Consider the following 14703-nt stretch of genomic DNA (forward strand, 5'->3'; position numbering starts at 1 on the left):
CAAAAGTGAAAATCTCATTTTCTTCGAGGCATCATCTCTTAAAGAAATCAATGTTTTTGAAGCATTTACTTTTTTGGTAACTAAAATTGTTGAAAATTTTATAAATGATGCGCAAAATAAGAAAGAAGAAATAAATAATACTTGCAAAGAGCCAAATCAAAAAAGTAATTCTATATGTAATTTATCATGATCTATAAACAAACAACTTTCTTAAATATAAGTTTCAAAAGCTGACTGATTTTTTGTTTTTTTGGATTGGATCAATATATTTTTGAATGCGAAAACACTTTTGAACTACATGTATTGTGATTAAATTTAGAAAAAAATGATTTTGTTATATTTAAATATAAAAATTATTAAGAACTTTTGTAAAACCAAAATCATTCCGTTCACGCTATATTTGTTATGATTTACTTAATTAAATTTCCAGGCGCTTGCGGTTCATGCTTACCTCATGATTTTTTTGGTTTGTTTATTAAGTAAAAGTTTTCTTCTCTTCCTTTTTTTTCCTTTCCTTTTCTTTTAAAATTTTTCTAATTCAATTTTATTTATCAAATAATTATTTAGGGAAATATATATCCGATTCATGTATTTAATATTACATGAATTTTAGATATCAATTAAACTTGGTTCTGGACAATCTGAATAAAATTTCTTTAAAGAATTGGAAATTTTATAATTTATGGGTTAAAGTGCACCAATGTACATTGAATATTTGATTACGTACAGTTAATGCAGATTCTAATGTTGATTATGAAATTACGAATTACATATATAAAGATGTTTCACAAAAGTTTGTATGTAATTTGATAAGTTATTTCACAAACCCCGAACTTTATAATCATACAATTCTAATCATATTTATACATTTATTTTAACTACTTAATGAATTTAATTTCATATTCATTTTAATAAGATAAAATAATATTATAATTATAATTATTGATGTTGTGACCATTGTTTGGTTATAAATATTTATAAAACATAAACAAAACAATGGGAACAAAGAAAATGAAGAAAACACACCAAATACATTATCATAAATGTTAATATTATATTGAAGAAGATTCATTTGTTTTAAAGACAATGAATTTGATAATTCCATTCTAATATAAATATTTTTCATTTATATAATCAAGATGTAAAATGTTTTTGAATTTCTTTATTTAATATAATAATCTCATGGTCGAAATTCATTAATTACTATTAAACATTTAAGCTTTAATTCATTAATGAACCTGGCTGAAGATGGTTATAAAAACTTGTGAAGTAAAACAATCTTTTATTTAAAATTTAAATAAAATTGCAATACATTCCATGATTAACCTTTAAAAATCTCTTTCATAACATCATTACATTTCAAAATTATTAAAACTTTCGTTTCCACTCATGCGCAACAAAGGTCTTTGGTCAAAAGTTTACCTTTTCAAAAGTGATTATTTTTCCAAAATTTTCTTTGAATTTGAATTCAAATGGTTATTTATCAGAAATCAATTCAAATATTTCAAACCTAACGGTTGTTTTTTGATGAAAGAAATGTGATGTCCTCTTAACTTCATTTTATTGACTGATGTTCACAGGAATTAAGATACATGATGACTGCATGCAAGTGTTTAATGATTTCAAGATTGGACACAAGTACAGCTATGTTCTTTTCACAATCAGTAATGATGAAAGATTCATTGTTGTTGATAAAAAAGGACCAAAAGGAAAGACTTATGAAGACCTTATTAATGACCTTCCTCAACGTGATATTTGTTTTGCTGTTTATGATTACGATTTTCATGATGAAGAAGGCAATCTTAGAAATCGACTTATTTTCATCTCATGGGTACCAAACAATGCACCAGCAAGAAGGAAAATGATATCAGCATCCACAAGAGTCACATTTAAGAATGCACTTCCAGGTGTTGGACTTGGAATTCAAGCCAATGATTACTCTGAAATTCAAGAATCCGAGCTTCTTGCAAGATGTATAGCATCCGTGAAGTAAAGGATAGCTTCTTTCAATATTTTTTTTAATCATATATTAATTGAATTTGAATGTTTTTATTAAACAACACACTTTAAATAAGTTTCACTGTCTAGGCAGTGAATAAACAAATTTTTAAATAACTCAGAAAAATTATAATTTTAAAATGATAATAATTTGATTTTGTTAAAAATAATGTTGGCTTCTTGGGGCCTGTAATGCTAAAGAGCATACAGGACTATGACTATCCATTGTGTCAGTGACAATAATCGTGGGTTCCCACGCGGCCACCACTCTTCGTCACCATTGGCCCGACAAAACCTCCGAAACCGCTATAATTTGCCGTTACAAATTTTGTCATTTGATAAATCCAAAAAATTATGTTAAACTTATTCACCGTAATGGTAAAGACCAACAAACTTAACTAGGAAGCAATAAATCTATTGTTCAATCATTTATTCAAAGAGGAAGAAATGGTTTTGCATATGCAATTTTTTCTTTTTCACCATCTTTAATTCCTATTTCAACGTATCCTTCAGGCGCAGCAGCTCCTTTTTCGATACAAATTACTGCTTTTTGTACTCTCTCCTCGAATTGAGCCTTTGCTTTTACTTCAAGTTCTTCATCATGCTTCTTTACGACTTCGCGAAGTTTTTCCTCAAGTGCTGCATCATCAATTGTTTCTTCTCCACCTTCAAGAACAAGTGTCACTTTCCCGGCATCTGCTGGTTTGAGTGCGAAAAGTTGACCTTCAGAGATGATCTTCTTGAATGCATCAGCTGTGAAGGCTTTGTTTGTGGTGTCAATTCTGATTCCTTTGTAATCAGATATATTGACTCCATATGCTGTACCATGAGCACGAATTAAATGGGATGGAAGAATAACTTTGCCAACCTCTGAATTGTTGGCAACAATGGCTGCAAACATCTTGGAAGTGATGTTCAAATCAAATATGTATGGTGGAGCAGGTTTGTTATTAGCTTCAAGCACTTGAAACTCAATTGCTGCTGAAAGTTCTTTGCCATATTTGTAGAGACAAGCAACTTCAAGAATTGTGAGATCTGGGAGAACTGCATAATACTTGAGACAATGATCCTTTTCAGCTGTGAAAACGTAAAGGTGAAGTTTTTCGGAAAGGAAAAGTTTGAACTCTTTTGTAACTTCTTCGATCTCCTTATTATACTCTTCTTCAGTTGCAAATATTCCTTCAGCATCAAGAGCTGGATATTCTCTGTCTGTGATGAGAGAAACCTCAACAGATCCTTTGCTCTCATAATACCTGAAATAGCTGATAAGACGCTTAACTGGAAGATCACGATATGAACGGGTCGTTAACTTCTCTATTTGAGGAATAACAAGCTCAGGATGGTAAGAGAGATAGAATGGATCGTTAAGTTTTGTGAGTCCAGTATGAGTGATTTTGAGAACTTTCTCATCAAGATTACCCTTAAGTGCATCAGGAATTGCTTTAAATTGTGCCTTTGTTGATATGGTTGGAACCAGCATTTCATCATATTCAAACTTATCATGGAGGACTTGACCAAATCCTTCTAATATGGAATTAATTCCATACCAACCATTAGGTAATTGAATTGTGGTATGATCTAGAGGATACCTATCATCAATTAAGCCAAGTCTCACAATACTTTGATACTTATCGATGAATTCTTGGTCAATCATTGGAAATGTGGCTGAGCAAAGTAACGGTTAAATGAGAGGAAACAGAAAATGTTCAAGTGGCTAGTTTTGCATTCAAATTTTGTGAATCTCATTCAAATATTTGAATTGATTGTGAGGGAAGCATTGAAGATTCGAATCTCCGATGAAAACATCATTTCCTTTTTCTTTAAATATTTTCTGGCTTTGCTTTTTTATCGTGGGCTTCAAAATAAGTCTAGTCTTGGAATTAAAACAAGAATTCTTAACATTTGTTCAAAAAATTATCAAAATAATATCGTCTTAAAATGATGTGTGACTTCGAGTATTTTGATTTGGATAAAAATAGTTTCGTGGAATTAAAAAAAAAGAAATGATTATTGAAAAAATCAAAATTTTTTATTTACTCGCGTTTGTCAAGGTAAATTACTTCAAGTCCTTGTGGAATTGATTCTGTAACAAGTTGAACAAACTTTGGTTGCTTTACGGTTAAAGTGTAAAGATATCTGGTTGTCCTAAGCTTGAACTTTGTATCACCATTCTTTACCTTCTTAACCTTAACCCATTTTGAGTCAGGGCGAGCAGCAAGTTCAAGGAATTTACGAGGTGTTGCAACTGACTTTGGCATATTGATAAAGGACGACCAAACCGTTCTCTTCGAAACAAAGCTTGTCAATTCTGGTGGTTTACATTTAAATGTCTGGTGCGACAACAACATACCTCCATCCAGCTCCTTTTTTGTCAAGTATGATTAACCATGAAATCGTTGTACGTCTAAAGTGGGGAATTGAGTACGTTGGAACATTAGTATCATTTGATACAAGAATGAACATTCATCTTCGAGATTGTCAAGAATATATTAAAGGTAAACTCGATTCATCAACTCCTATAGGTGATTTGCTTATTCGTTGCAACAATATTTTACACATTCGCGTTAAGCCACAAAACTATCCAAACGAACCAATTCCTGATGATGCAGTTTTCGATGATGATGAAGAGTAAACATTGTAATTTAAAGAGAATCAATGAGAATGTTTAGTTATATAAAAACGGGACATGGTGATTGAAATTCACTTGTTATATTATTGAGATCGATTTGAGCACGACCATTTTTCATTTGGTTCATTTCGAGAAGGAAGTAATGAGCAAAGCTTTTTGTAAAGAAAGCGCCATCAATTTTTGAATGAACATCATCTGCTTCATATATTTGTTTGCAATTTGGACAATATAACTTAACAGTAGCAACTCCTGGGTGGTCTGTCAGTCCCAGAGGCAGAAGGTTTTGTTTATTGCAGTAAAACCTTGGACAGTAACCAAAAACACCATCTTGATATTTCTTTTTCATTTCATTCAAGCCGTCGGCTGTGAAAATATAACGAGAATGAATAAGGCCAAATATTTTTTCTGTGCACCTTTCAATTTCTTCTTCGCTATCAGAATCAAAAGAATCACTTGAGTCAGAATCAGAACCAAGAAGGTGATGAAATGCTGACTTTGCACGAGCCTGATCAATTGCAATTCCAAATGTATTAAAACCATCACCAGCAAAAGATAAAGGAATGTTGCAAAACCAATCACCAAATGATTGCTCAAGATATGAATCTATCCATGAACCACGCTCCCCGGATGCATCTGATGAGTCAGTATCAGTCATAACCGAATGCTTTGATTTTTTCGAGAATTCAGTTGAGGAAGCCATCTCTCAGGGCGAGATTGCCACTTTTGTTAGATCTTCGTGAAGTAAACTATACAATTCCCAGTAAAAATTTTTACAAATTTTTCTCAGAAAAAAATTTTGTTTTTCCATTCGGCTTCAGGGTATTCTACTAAAGTAACAATCTGATTGTTACAATCATTTTTAATTATTATATCGTGAAAGACTTTTATTAACATAATATGTTTAAAAAAAAATAGTCAACCAAATGAAAAATAAAATATCAATTAAATAACAAATTACCATCAGTGTAGTTAAAATGAAATACATTAAATTTTTTTCAATCAGAATTAATGAAAAAAAATTATTAAATACAATCAAAAAATTCCTAAAAAATATCAAAGCAAATCAATTTCAAGAGTAAACATTGATAATGCTTTATGTTTGTTGATTAAATCCCAAAAAATGCAAAAGATTACACCATATGTAAAGTTGTTCAAGTATCCTCTAAGTACAATATTACATAGAGTTTTTTTAAGAATTTGAAGATGATGAAGTAAATTGAACAAAATGATAATTTCCTCATGAAATTCCATATGAAAAATGTTTTTTTAATAAATTTGGAATAACTCTATCATATTTTTAAATAACTTGTTATATTTATTTAATTTAGTTTCAAATCTCTGAGTTAAGTGATGTTGTTTTATGTAAATATCACAAATCAAAATATAACATTGAAATAAACGGTTTATTCTTTCAATTTCCCCTTATTTCATATCACAAACCTCAACAATCAGCTTGAAGTATTGTTTAGAGAGGGATGTACTTTAATGACCTCTTCCTTATTATCAAAAATGCCACAAATGCGATGATTGCAATTCCGACGACGATTACTACAGTACTTATTGTGATTTTACCTTCTGTTGTAAGTTCGGAATTTTGCTCAATTTCTATCTCTTCGTCCATTTCGTTCGCTTCGTTGGATGCACATGACACTGCTGTGACGGAGTATTTCCACACTGTGTTTGCGCTCTTCGATTGGATTGTTACGTCGAACTTCTCTCCGACGCTTGGAAGACGTGCGGGCTTGAACTTAACTATTCCAGAGTACATAGCCGTGTTTTCGGTATATAATTTCTGTGATACTGAAATCGATTTGCCATTGCAAGTTATACTAACTTTTGTGTCCGATGGCATGTTATGAGCTGATTGGCTCTTTGGATTCCATTGACGGCTGAATGACCAATATGAATATATCAAATCAGATGGAACAGGTCCTGGTGGTGGATATGCAATGAATTTCGGAGAGGATGTGGACGTGCGTGGGAATTGCATGACACGAAGTGCGGAATAATGACCAACAACACCAACTGCAAGTTCACTTAATGTGGGAAGTAATAACCAACGACGATGACCAAGGCTATCAACACCATTATCATTCATGTAGCTGTTGATTGAAGCACTGGCGCATGCTGCTCTTGAATGCCAATAGATGTTAGATTTACTGGCTGCTAAACCACCACCTTTAGTATAGCAAGAAAGAGATGAGGAAAGGCTATGTGAAAACACATTGTTGGTTTCCATTATGAGACAGGCTTGATTCTGTTCTTTGATAAGAGTTGAATTTGTTGACTTCTTGAGTGTTGAAAGTCCTGTAAGATAACGGAAGAAATTGAGGCGATTAAGAGCATCAGTATAATCTTGAGCGGCATGCTTTCCAATGTTGCATTTTGATGATGAAGCTGTATGACAACTTCCAGTATGCTTAGCTTTGTAGAGGGAATTATATTTTGAGCAAATAGTCGACTTGCTTCTGCTTTGGAGCTCATTCCATGTCACAGTGGCGGAGAGCCCAAATGAGCAAAGAAGGAAGAGCATTTCTCTTTTGAATATTCGGTTAATGCGGCTTTTTTCAATTAAACCTCTGGAACGTCATTCAATTTTGTGATCATATAACGTAAATCAAAAATTTGAGCACAGAATTTGTTAAAATTGATTGAATACATTTTGACTGTAAAGCCAACCAACAAATCATACAGCCAATCATCAAGAATGAATTCTTCTTTAAATCTTTACTACCAATACTCTTTTAAAGCAAACTACTACATTTAAATGTTTTCTTATTAACAAAGTTCATCCTTTCTTTTTACGTGTCAATGCATTTTTCATCAATCAAAAGTATTAAACACATTTAAACAAAAAATTGTAGATATACATATTTATGTTATTTGAAATTAATCAAAATCATCAAAGTTTTTGGAAACATCAAATATAAATGAAGAAGCATCTGTAGAATACTTTAACTCGGTAAACGGTGTATGATAATAAACTTTCTTTCCAGGAACAACAATAATATTTTCAAGTTTAAGGTCATTAATTTGTTCTCCGCGCCTCTTGGCTCTTTCAGCAAGCAAAGCTGCTCGGAATAAAATATCTGTTATTCTACGTTTCTGTGTTTTTTCTTGCAAAAAATTGACTTTCATAATCGGGGGTATATCTATTTCGATAGATTCTTTATCGTTCATATCGAACTTCTCAATATTGTCCTTGAGAATTTGAGCCCTTTCTTCAGGAGATCTATCCCATTTTTGGTTTACTAGTATTCCTCCTTTTTTCACGATATCAGACCTTCCCTCTTGGTAATCTTTTTTTACTTCCTGTGATATTTTGAGTGGGTCAGCCCTTATTGACCTGAATTCACTAATGGCTTGCTTCCCTAACACCTTACATAGCGTCGATCTTATTTCTGATCTATTTTTCCAAGGAAGATAGTAGTGCATTATATCCCATGACTGTATCCCATATCGCATACAAATCTTTCGAAGAACTACCAACTCAGCTTCGTTTCCTTCTCCTCGGAAAAGGTGCACAAGAGCTCCTGTTTCGTTATTTTTCTCCTTTTTCATGCAAAGAATACAATAACGAATTCAATATTTGAATTAAGAAATTTTTGAACACCCTTTCAATTTTCTATTTTTTCCGGATTTTCAATAGAACTTTTGTATACGTTGGCCGTCAAAACCGGATTTAAAATCCATGCAAAAAATGCCCTCATTCCTTTGAAACTTGATTATTCCCCAAGAATTTGATTTCAGATATGAAAACTATGTAAATTTACTTAATGTATTTTGTTTTACATAATCCAATGAATCTCCCATCAAAAATAAGACGAGTTGGGATGATCACTGCCTTTGTAAAATCATTTACAATTTTATTTCTATGGAATAGATTCAATGAAATTTTGTAAATAACAATTAACAACTTGATGAAAGGAAATACATTTTAACTTAACGAATGATAACATCGGTTGACTTAATAAAAAAAAATAATTTTATTTGATAAAGAAATGTATAAATAAAAAATCATCACATTTACATAAATTTTTCTATGATTGTATTCCTACTGTGGGAATGCTTTGGAGATCTTTTTTCCATTTGGGAAATTGTTTCAAATTCAATGGAAAATAAAATGACAAATTATTTACTCACAAATAAAAAAAGGCAAATGACTGTCAGCCAACTGAGCTGAAGAAAGAAAACCCTACCTCCAAACATACCACATTTCAAAGATACCTATCCACGAAATCTGCCGACGAGGTTGAGCAAGATGAGGAAATTATTCGTGCAATAATGGTTTTAAATGGTTTTTATTGCAATAATGATATTCCAAATGTAGATTTTGTTCTCAAAGATATCACCTCAATGATTGAAGGTTTGCAACTCGATTCGCTCCCTGGTTTGGTTGAAAATGAAATTCCTAAATTAATATTACAGATCCTTCAAAATCCTGATTATTTCCCACGTTATTTCCGCGTCTTTTATTTTTTAACAGTGCTTACATCAAAATCCGATTTAATTAATCAATTATTTCTCACACCCAGTTTTTTACGGTTGTTTGCTTCATTTTTGAAACAAGGATTTGATAACGATACGATCGATTCATATAGAAATCTACTTTTTGTTATATACAACCTAACTTTTTCAATGACTGTCAGACAGCAGAGTTATTTTCTATCGTTTTTTTCAATCAAAGATTTCTATAACATATCTATAACCATTACTGATGAAGATTTAATTGTACGAATTCTTTTATGTGTGCGTAATCTTTCTAAATTATCCTTAGATGCCGAGGATGAGAATTATGTACTCATCATTATTTCACATTTTTCCAAAATGCAAATGTCGCCGTCCGGTACCGCAGGATTTTTAAAGTGTAGCTTATGGACTTTAATATATTTATTGCAGTCACATTCATTTAATATTAGTTTATTTCATGAATTACAACTTAATTTATTTCTTTCGTTTTATTTAGAGAAGCCACCGATTGAAACTCAATCACTTGTTTGCCGCATTATATATTTCTTGTGCCATGACCATAACTATAGTTTTGAGTTTAATTTCGATTATATATTAAACATGGTGATTCATTCTCGATCATTAAATGAACAGTTATCTTCTGCGTTAGCGTTACATGGAATTGTTGAGACGAATAAAACTATTGCGCAAGAACTAATGCATTTAAATATTGGCGACAGTAACATTATGTATATTTTTTACCAGAATTTTAATGACTTTTGGATAAAAACAAAGCTGCAAATACTTTGTATATTGGACGTGTTCGCTTCGTTGGCATCGTATTCCGATTTGATTTTGTTTTATAGTGCAAATGATGACATTTCGATTTTCGATGTTCTGTCGAATGCAATTGACACACAAGAAAATGAAATGCTTTCGATATCAATTAAAGTGTTGTTGAAGGTGTTCCAATTGGCGGAAAGTTGTAACGACTTAATGAATTGCTGTGATAAGTTTTTGAGCGTATGTGATTTGGATGAATTTGCGAGTTCTTTTGATGATGGAAATGTGAAAAAAGATGTTAGAAAAGAAGTTGATTTCTTTTTAAAGAAATACTTCATTAAGGATGAATACGTTGAATAAATGTATATATAAATTTTGTAGTTGTTGATTTTTATATGATTTCTTCGTCAAAATAATAGTATTTTTGTTCTAAGTTTTAAGTTTTGCAGCTCTTTTTTTATATCTCATTAATGTGTTAGTGTTAAGTAAATCAATTAATAATTATAATAACTTTCGAAGTTAATATGGAAGGAGAATTGAGCTGCGGCTCTGGATGTGGAAACAGTGTAAATTCATAGGGAATAATAAAAAGAATACAAAAAAAGGCAATTGTAAGTAAAAATATATTGAATATTTATTTAAAAGCTGCAAATTAAATTGATATATGACATGAAATCATTCCAATGTTTTGAAAAGCATATGAGTTCCAGATCTCGGAAAATTTGACTTTGAAAATTATGCATGAAAATAATTTCCAAAAGCTTTAGCCTATTTCCCCTAACGCATTCATAATCACTCATTATTATTCTATTATAAACATATTTGTATACACTTTCAAAATGTTTTGCAACTCTTATTAAATTTATGATTGCTCAAAAAATAAAAAATTATCAAATCATCAAACAATTATTAAGAAAAAAGGAGATATGATAAAGAAAACCAAAAATTGAAATAGTGATCATAAATAATGATGACAAATAATTTTTAAATCTTCTCAAACCAAAATCAAATACAATTTTGACTGTGTCCAAAAATGCACAAAACAAAAACAAAATTAATACATGAGATAAAGTTTAAACAATATAATTTCAGTGAATCGTCTGATCGTTTTTCATTGCCATTTTTTTTATGATTTCCCATGACTCGCTTAATGGTTCATCCGTTGGAATGTTTGGCATTTGTCTTGTCTTTGCATTTTTATCTATTTTAGATATAATCGATAAGACATCAGATGCCAACTCGCGAACTGATTCATTCCAATGATCACTCAATCTGAAAACTAATGTAAGTAATGTGGACAAAACTACCTCTAATGCTTTGGAATAAAGTGATATAAAGTCGTAATCAGAAACAACTCTTAAAGCTGCAATACATATTTTAAAATTATCTGAAACTAGTGCATCAGTCACTTTTCTGAATAAAGTATTCAAATAAGCATTCAAATAACCGTTGTTTGTTTTTGGCAAATAATGTGAAATCTGAAGTGATTCTCGAAGAAAGAGAACATATTTCGATGAACTTGTCGAAGGCCAATGCTTTAACAAGAAAAATAAAGTCTTTATTCCAAGCGATGGAACTTTTTCATAAAATAATCTGGAAACAATCGAAAGGTTATTGTAGATTTCAGGTGTAAAACCAGTCGAATATAGCGGGAGAATGATGGCTGTGTATATTTGGATATGATCTTCTGTTAAGTTATCTCGAAATGATCTGAAATAACTGTTAAGGAACTTAAGAGATGGATTTACGCAATAAAAAAACCGGACATTATCGACGTAGGATATTATTGTTGTCGATACACACTTAAGAATAGATAATCTGGATTGTGATAATTTGGAATAGATAACTTCGACAATTGTTTCGATAGAATTCTGTTCATTGGTATCAGGAGAGTTAAACATACTAATTAGTTGCTTAATAAAGTTTGGAGTAAGGTATTGATTTAATATGACATAATCAAGATTTGAAATTAATGATGTAAGAAGTTGGTGAAATTGACTGAGGGTATACCAGTTTGTCACAGTTAAAGGAAATACTGAGTCACCGTAAATGTATTCTTTTTTTGGATCTTTAATTTCTCTGATTATGTTTTTTTTAATAAGAATAAACAACCTTTTGATTGTGTTAGAGTCAAGAGTTTTAACAACACCAGGTTTTGATAAAATTCCGACCAATAATTGAAGATCAGATCGCTCTGCTCTTGCTGGATTTTCATTATTATATAAAGGATTATGTAGAATTTGAAATGTAAATTCCTTTGATTCAACAGATTCGATTAGCATTGGGATTTCACTTATTGGACATGTAGATGTTTTCGATAGAGTGCATGGAAAAGCCGGAGCACTCAAAACTTTTGGTTGTAGTTGGACTCTGAATTGTTTGCTACTTCCACTTATACGTTTGAGTTGTGTTCGGACATCAGGTTGAACAATTTTAACGCCATTGCTGCTTTTGATAGCTAAAGGATTGCACTTATTAAATATAGATGCAAGAGATTGCCGACCATCCCTTGGGGAAATTGAAGGGTTTTCCATAGGGAGCTGGAGGATTTTTCTTTTGTTGTTTTTTAACGTTTTTTTGATTCAAAAGCCACTTAAAATAAAAAACACAAAAAGTTTTAATGCAAACAAACCCTTGTCAAATGACAAGAATATTCTAGTGCACCCTAAAAAAATTACAGCTTTCTAGATAAAAATAAACTATTTGAAAAAGTCGTGTTAACATAAAGGTTGTGTGGTTTAGAAGGAGAAATTTTTGATTGGTTTATTCACTGTTATTTGGTAATTTTTATTTGTTAATGTCGTTTTACACTATTCGAAATTAAATGAATAAAACCATTTCAACAAATGAGTAAAACAAAAGATGATCATATTTAATTACGTGATAAAAAGGTCCTCACAGAGTTTTTTCTTGAAAGAAAACATTATGAAAATTATGTTTAATTTCGATTTTTATTTTATGAGATCAAAATATTTTTCATACGATTCAGCATATGCCTTCAAAAGTTCCTTATGATACTCTTCGTCTACAAAAGAGAAAATGAGACCTTTCTTTGAATTATAGCAAATTCCATTTTCGGTATATTGTATCAGTTTACCATCCCACGTTGTAGAGAACCCTCCAGCCTCACGAACAAGCAACTCGAATGGTGCAATATCCCAAACATATTCATCTTCATAATTTCGAATTCTTAGATATGCCTTTGCATAACCAGAAGCTAAGACAAACCCCTTTGTCATTGATACCATTGGAATTTTCTCTGTGATTTTCATCTTTTCAATGATATATTCATTGCAATTATTTTCAAATGGTGTTGCACCAGCAGAGTAAACAATGGCATTTTTAGCATTACCATTGTTCATAAGTTTGTGAAAGTTGCCATTTTGATCAACTGCATAAGCACCATGACCTTTAGCTGAAACAAATATAAGTGGACCATCAGGAAGACCAGTGAATTCTGTTTTGTGACGTGGCCACCCAACAACAGAGGCTACAACCTCTCTTTGGATGAGGAGAGCTGTTGCTATTGCAAAGTTTCCATTTTTAACAAATCCATATGTTCCATCAATTGGATCAATAACCCAAACACGTTGATCATTTGGAACCGACTTAAGTAACCCGGCACAAATTTCTTTGAAGTCTAATTGTTCTGGAAGAAGAGCCATAGCATCTTCGAGAAAATGTTCATCATGATGAGAATCTTCCTCAGCATATACTTTGTCGTTAGGAAAAGCATCTTTAATGGATTTCATGAGCATCATTTGACAGGCAAAATCACAAATCGATACTGGTGATCCATCGCTTTTGTTTTCTACCTGACTTGAAGTAAGACGTTCTTGTCCTTTCATTGAAATTTCCATTGTTTTTCGTAACATTGCGATTCCTACTTCTATTTCTTTTTGGTAATCCCCAATGCACGGGACTTGCTGCATGGTTAATTTACCATAACGTTCGCCAATCTAGGCGGTTAGACAAGTTGGTCGGATTCATTCAAAATTCTATCGTTATTTAAAGGTGTCTGGTAAACGACCGTTTATACAGGCACTCCAAAATGCCACTTTTTTAAATGCGAAAGTCAAATGATTGGAGAATCAGCGTTTAAACCTTGTGAAAATTTATTAAATGTTACCATTATTGCCAACACATTTTTTGTTGGAGTTTTTCTTATAATTCACTTTATAATATCATTGTATTTATGTATTTACATTTTGCTTTGTGTTTATGTTTGGTATTAGGTAAAATGAGATAATGCATATTGTGATTTTGATGATTTTCATATGTTTATATCAACTTTTGTTTTGGTGATTTTCTTTCTAATGTTTATTGCGAACATTTGATCTTATTATCATATATGCTTCATTTCCATTTCTTATTGAATGTGATGTAGATTAAAGATGAATTTGATTGAGAATTTTTGTTTATATTTTTTTCACGAAGTAAATTTAATATTTCTATGAAACCTTTTTGTTTTGCAATTTGAATCACAGTAAAATATCATTTAAACATATTCCAAATTATTAAAACATATATAAAATTATTCATATGAATATATTTTGCATTAACATCAATTCCTTTATCTAAGAGTAATTTTACTATTTCTATATTATTATTTTTAACTGCTATATAAAGTGCTGTTTCAAATTATTAAAACATATTTCAAATTATTAAAATGCATATATTTCGCATTAACATCAATTACTTTTTGTTCTGATACATATTTCATAATTCCACTTTTTGATATCAAATTCGATTTTTGAATTTGTCATTTTATTTATCGGCATTCAGAAAAATTGTCAAATATAGGATAATTCTGAACATTTACCCAACGACCAAACATCAATTGA

The 14703-nt window shown here is 31.2% G+C and overlaps 8 protein-coding genes across 8 annotated transcripts; 2 read left to right on the forward strand and 6 right to left on the reverse strand.

Moving 5' to 3' along the window:
- Window positions 1-1570: 1570 nt before the first annotated feature.
- On the forward strand, window positions 1571-1993 carry GO595_010657 (putative actin depolymerizing factor; the record flags this gene model as incomplete). Its single annotated transcript, XM_067913360.1, has 1 exon — window positions 1571-1993. The coding sequence occupies one exon, from the start codon at window positions 1571-1573 to the stop codon at window positions 1991-1993; it is 423 nt and encodes a 140-aa protein (XP_067769395.1).
- Window positions 1994-2431: 438 nt separating this feature from the next.
- On the reverse strand, window positions 2432-3652 carry GO595_010658 (proline--tRNA ligase; the record flags this gene model as incomplete). Its single annotated transcript, XM_067913361.1, has 1 exon — window positions 2432-3652. One exon carries the CDS (start codon window positions 3650-3652, stop codon window positions 2432-2434), a length of 1221 nt encoding a protein of 406 aa, XP_067769396.1.
- A 379-nt stretch (window positions 3653-4031) lies between these two features.
- GO595_010659 (ribosomal protein L38e) lies at window positions 4032-4256 on the reverse strand (the record flags this gene model as incomplete). The annotated part of the gene is made up of 1 exon (XM_067913362.1): window positions 4032-4256. One exon carries the CDS (start codon window positions 4254-4256, stop codon window positions 4032-4034), a length of 225 nt encoding a protein of 74 aa, XP_067769397.1.
- Window positions 4257-4324: 68 nt separating this feature from the next.
- Window positions 4325-4630, forward strand: GO595_010660 (putative small nuclear ribonucleoprotein F; the record flags this gene model as incomplete). The annotated part of the gene is made up of 1 exon (XM_067913363.1): window positions 4325-4630. The coding sequence occupies one exon, from the start codon at window positions 4325-4327 to the stop codon at window positions 4628-4630; it is 306 nt and encodes a 101-aa protein (XP_067769398.1).
- A 37-nt stretch (window positions 4631-4667) lies between these two features.
- GO595_010661 (Casein kinase II regulatory subunit family protein) lies at window positions 4668-5327 on the reverse strand (the record flags this gene model as incomplete). The annotated part of the gene is made up of 1 exon (XM_067913364.1): window positions 4668-5327. One exon carries the CDS (start codon window positions 5325-5327, stop codon window positions 4668-4670), a length of 660 nt encoding a protein of 219 aa, XP_067769399.1.
- Window positions 5328-6092: 765 nt separating this feature from the next.
- On the reverse strand, window positions 6093-7160 carry GO595_010662 (CAP domain-containing protein; the record flags this gene model as incomplete). The annotated part of the gene is made up of 1 exon (XM_067913365.1): window positions 6093-7160. The coding sequence occupies one exon, from the start codon at window positions 7158-7160 to the stop codon at window positions 6093-6095; it is 1068 nt and encodes a 355-aa protein (XP_067769400.1).
- A 356-nt stretch (window positions 7161-7516) lies between these two features.
- Window positions 7517-8188, reverse strand: GO595_010663 (uncharacterized protein; the record flags this gene model as incomplete). The annotated part of the gene is made up of 1 exon (XM_067913366.1): window positions 7517-8188. The coding sequence occupies one exon, from the start codon at window positions 8186-8188 to the stop codon at window positions 7517-7519; it is 672 nt and encodes a 223-aa protein (XP_067769401.1).
- Window positions 8189-12810: 4622 nt separating this feature from the next.
- Window positions 12811-13791, reverse strand: GO595_010664 (Inositol monophosphatase family protein; the record flags this gene model as incomplete). The annotated part of the gene is made up of 1 exon (XM_067913367.1): window positions 12811-13791. The coding sequence occupies one exon, from the start codon at window positions 13789-13791 to the stop codon at window positions 12811-12813; it is 981 nt and encodes a 326-aa protein (XP_067769402.1).
- Window positions 13792-14703: the final 912 nt, after the last annotated feature.

This window comes from Histomonas meleagridis, assembly GCF_020186115.1.
Source record: "Histomonas meleagridis strain 2922-C6/04-10x chromosome Unknown scaffold_61, whole genome shotgun sequence".
NCBI lineage: Eukaryota > Parabasalia > Tritrichomonadida > Dientamoebidae > Histomonas > Histomonas meleagridis.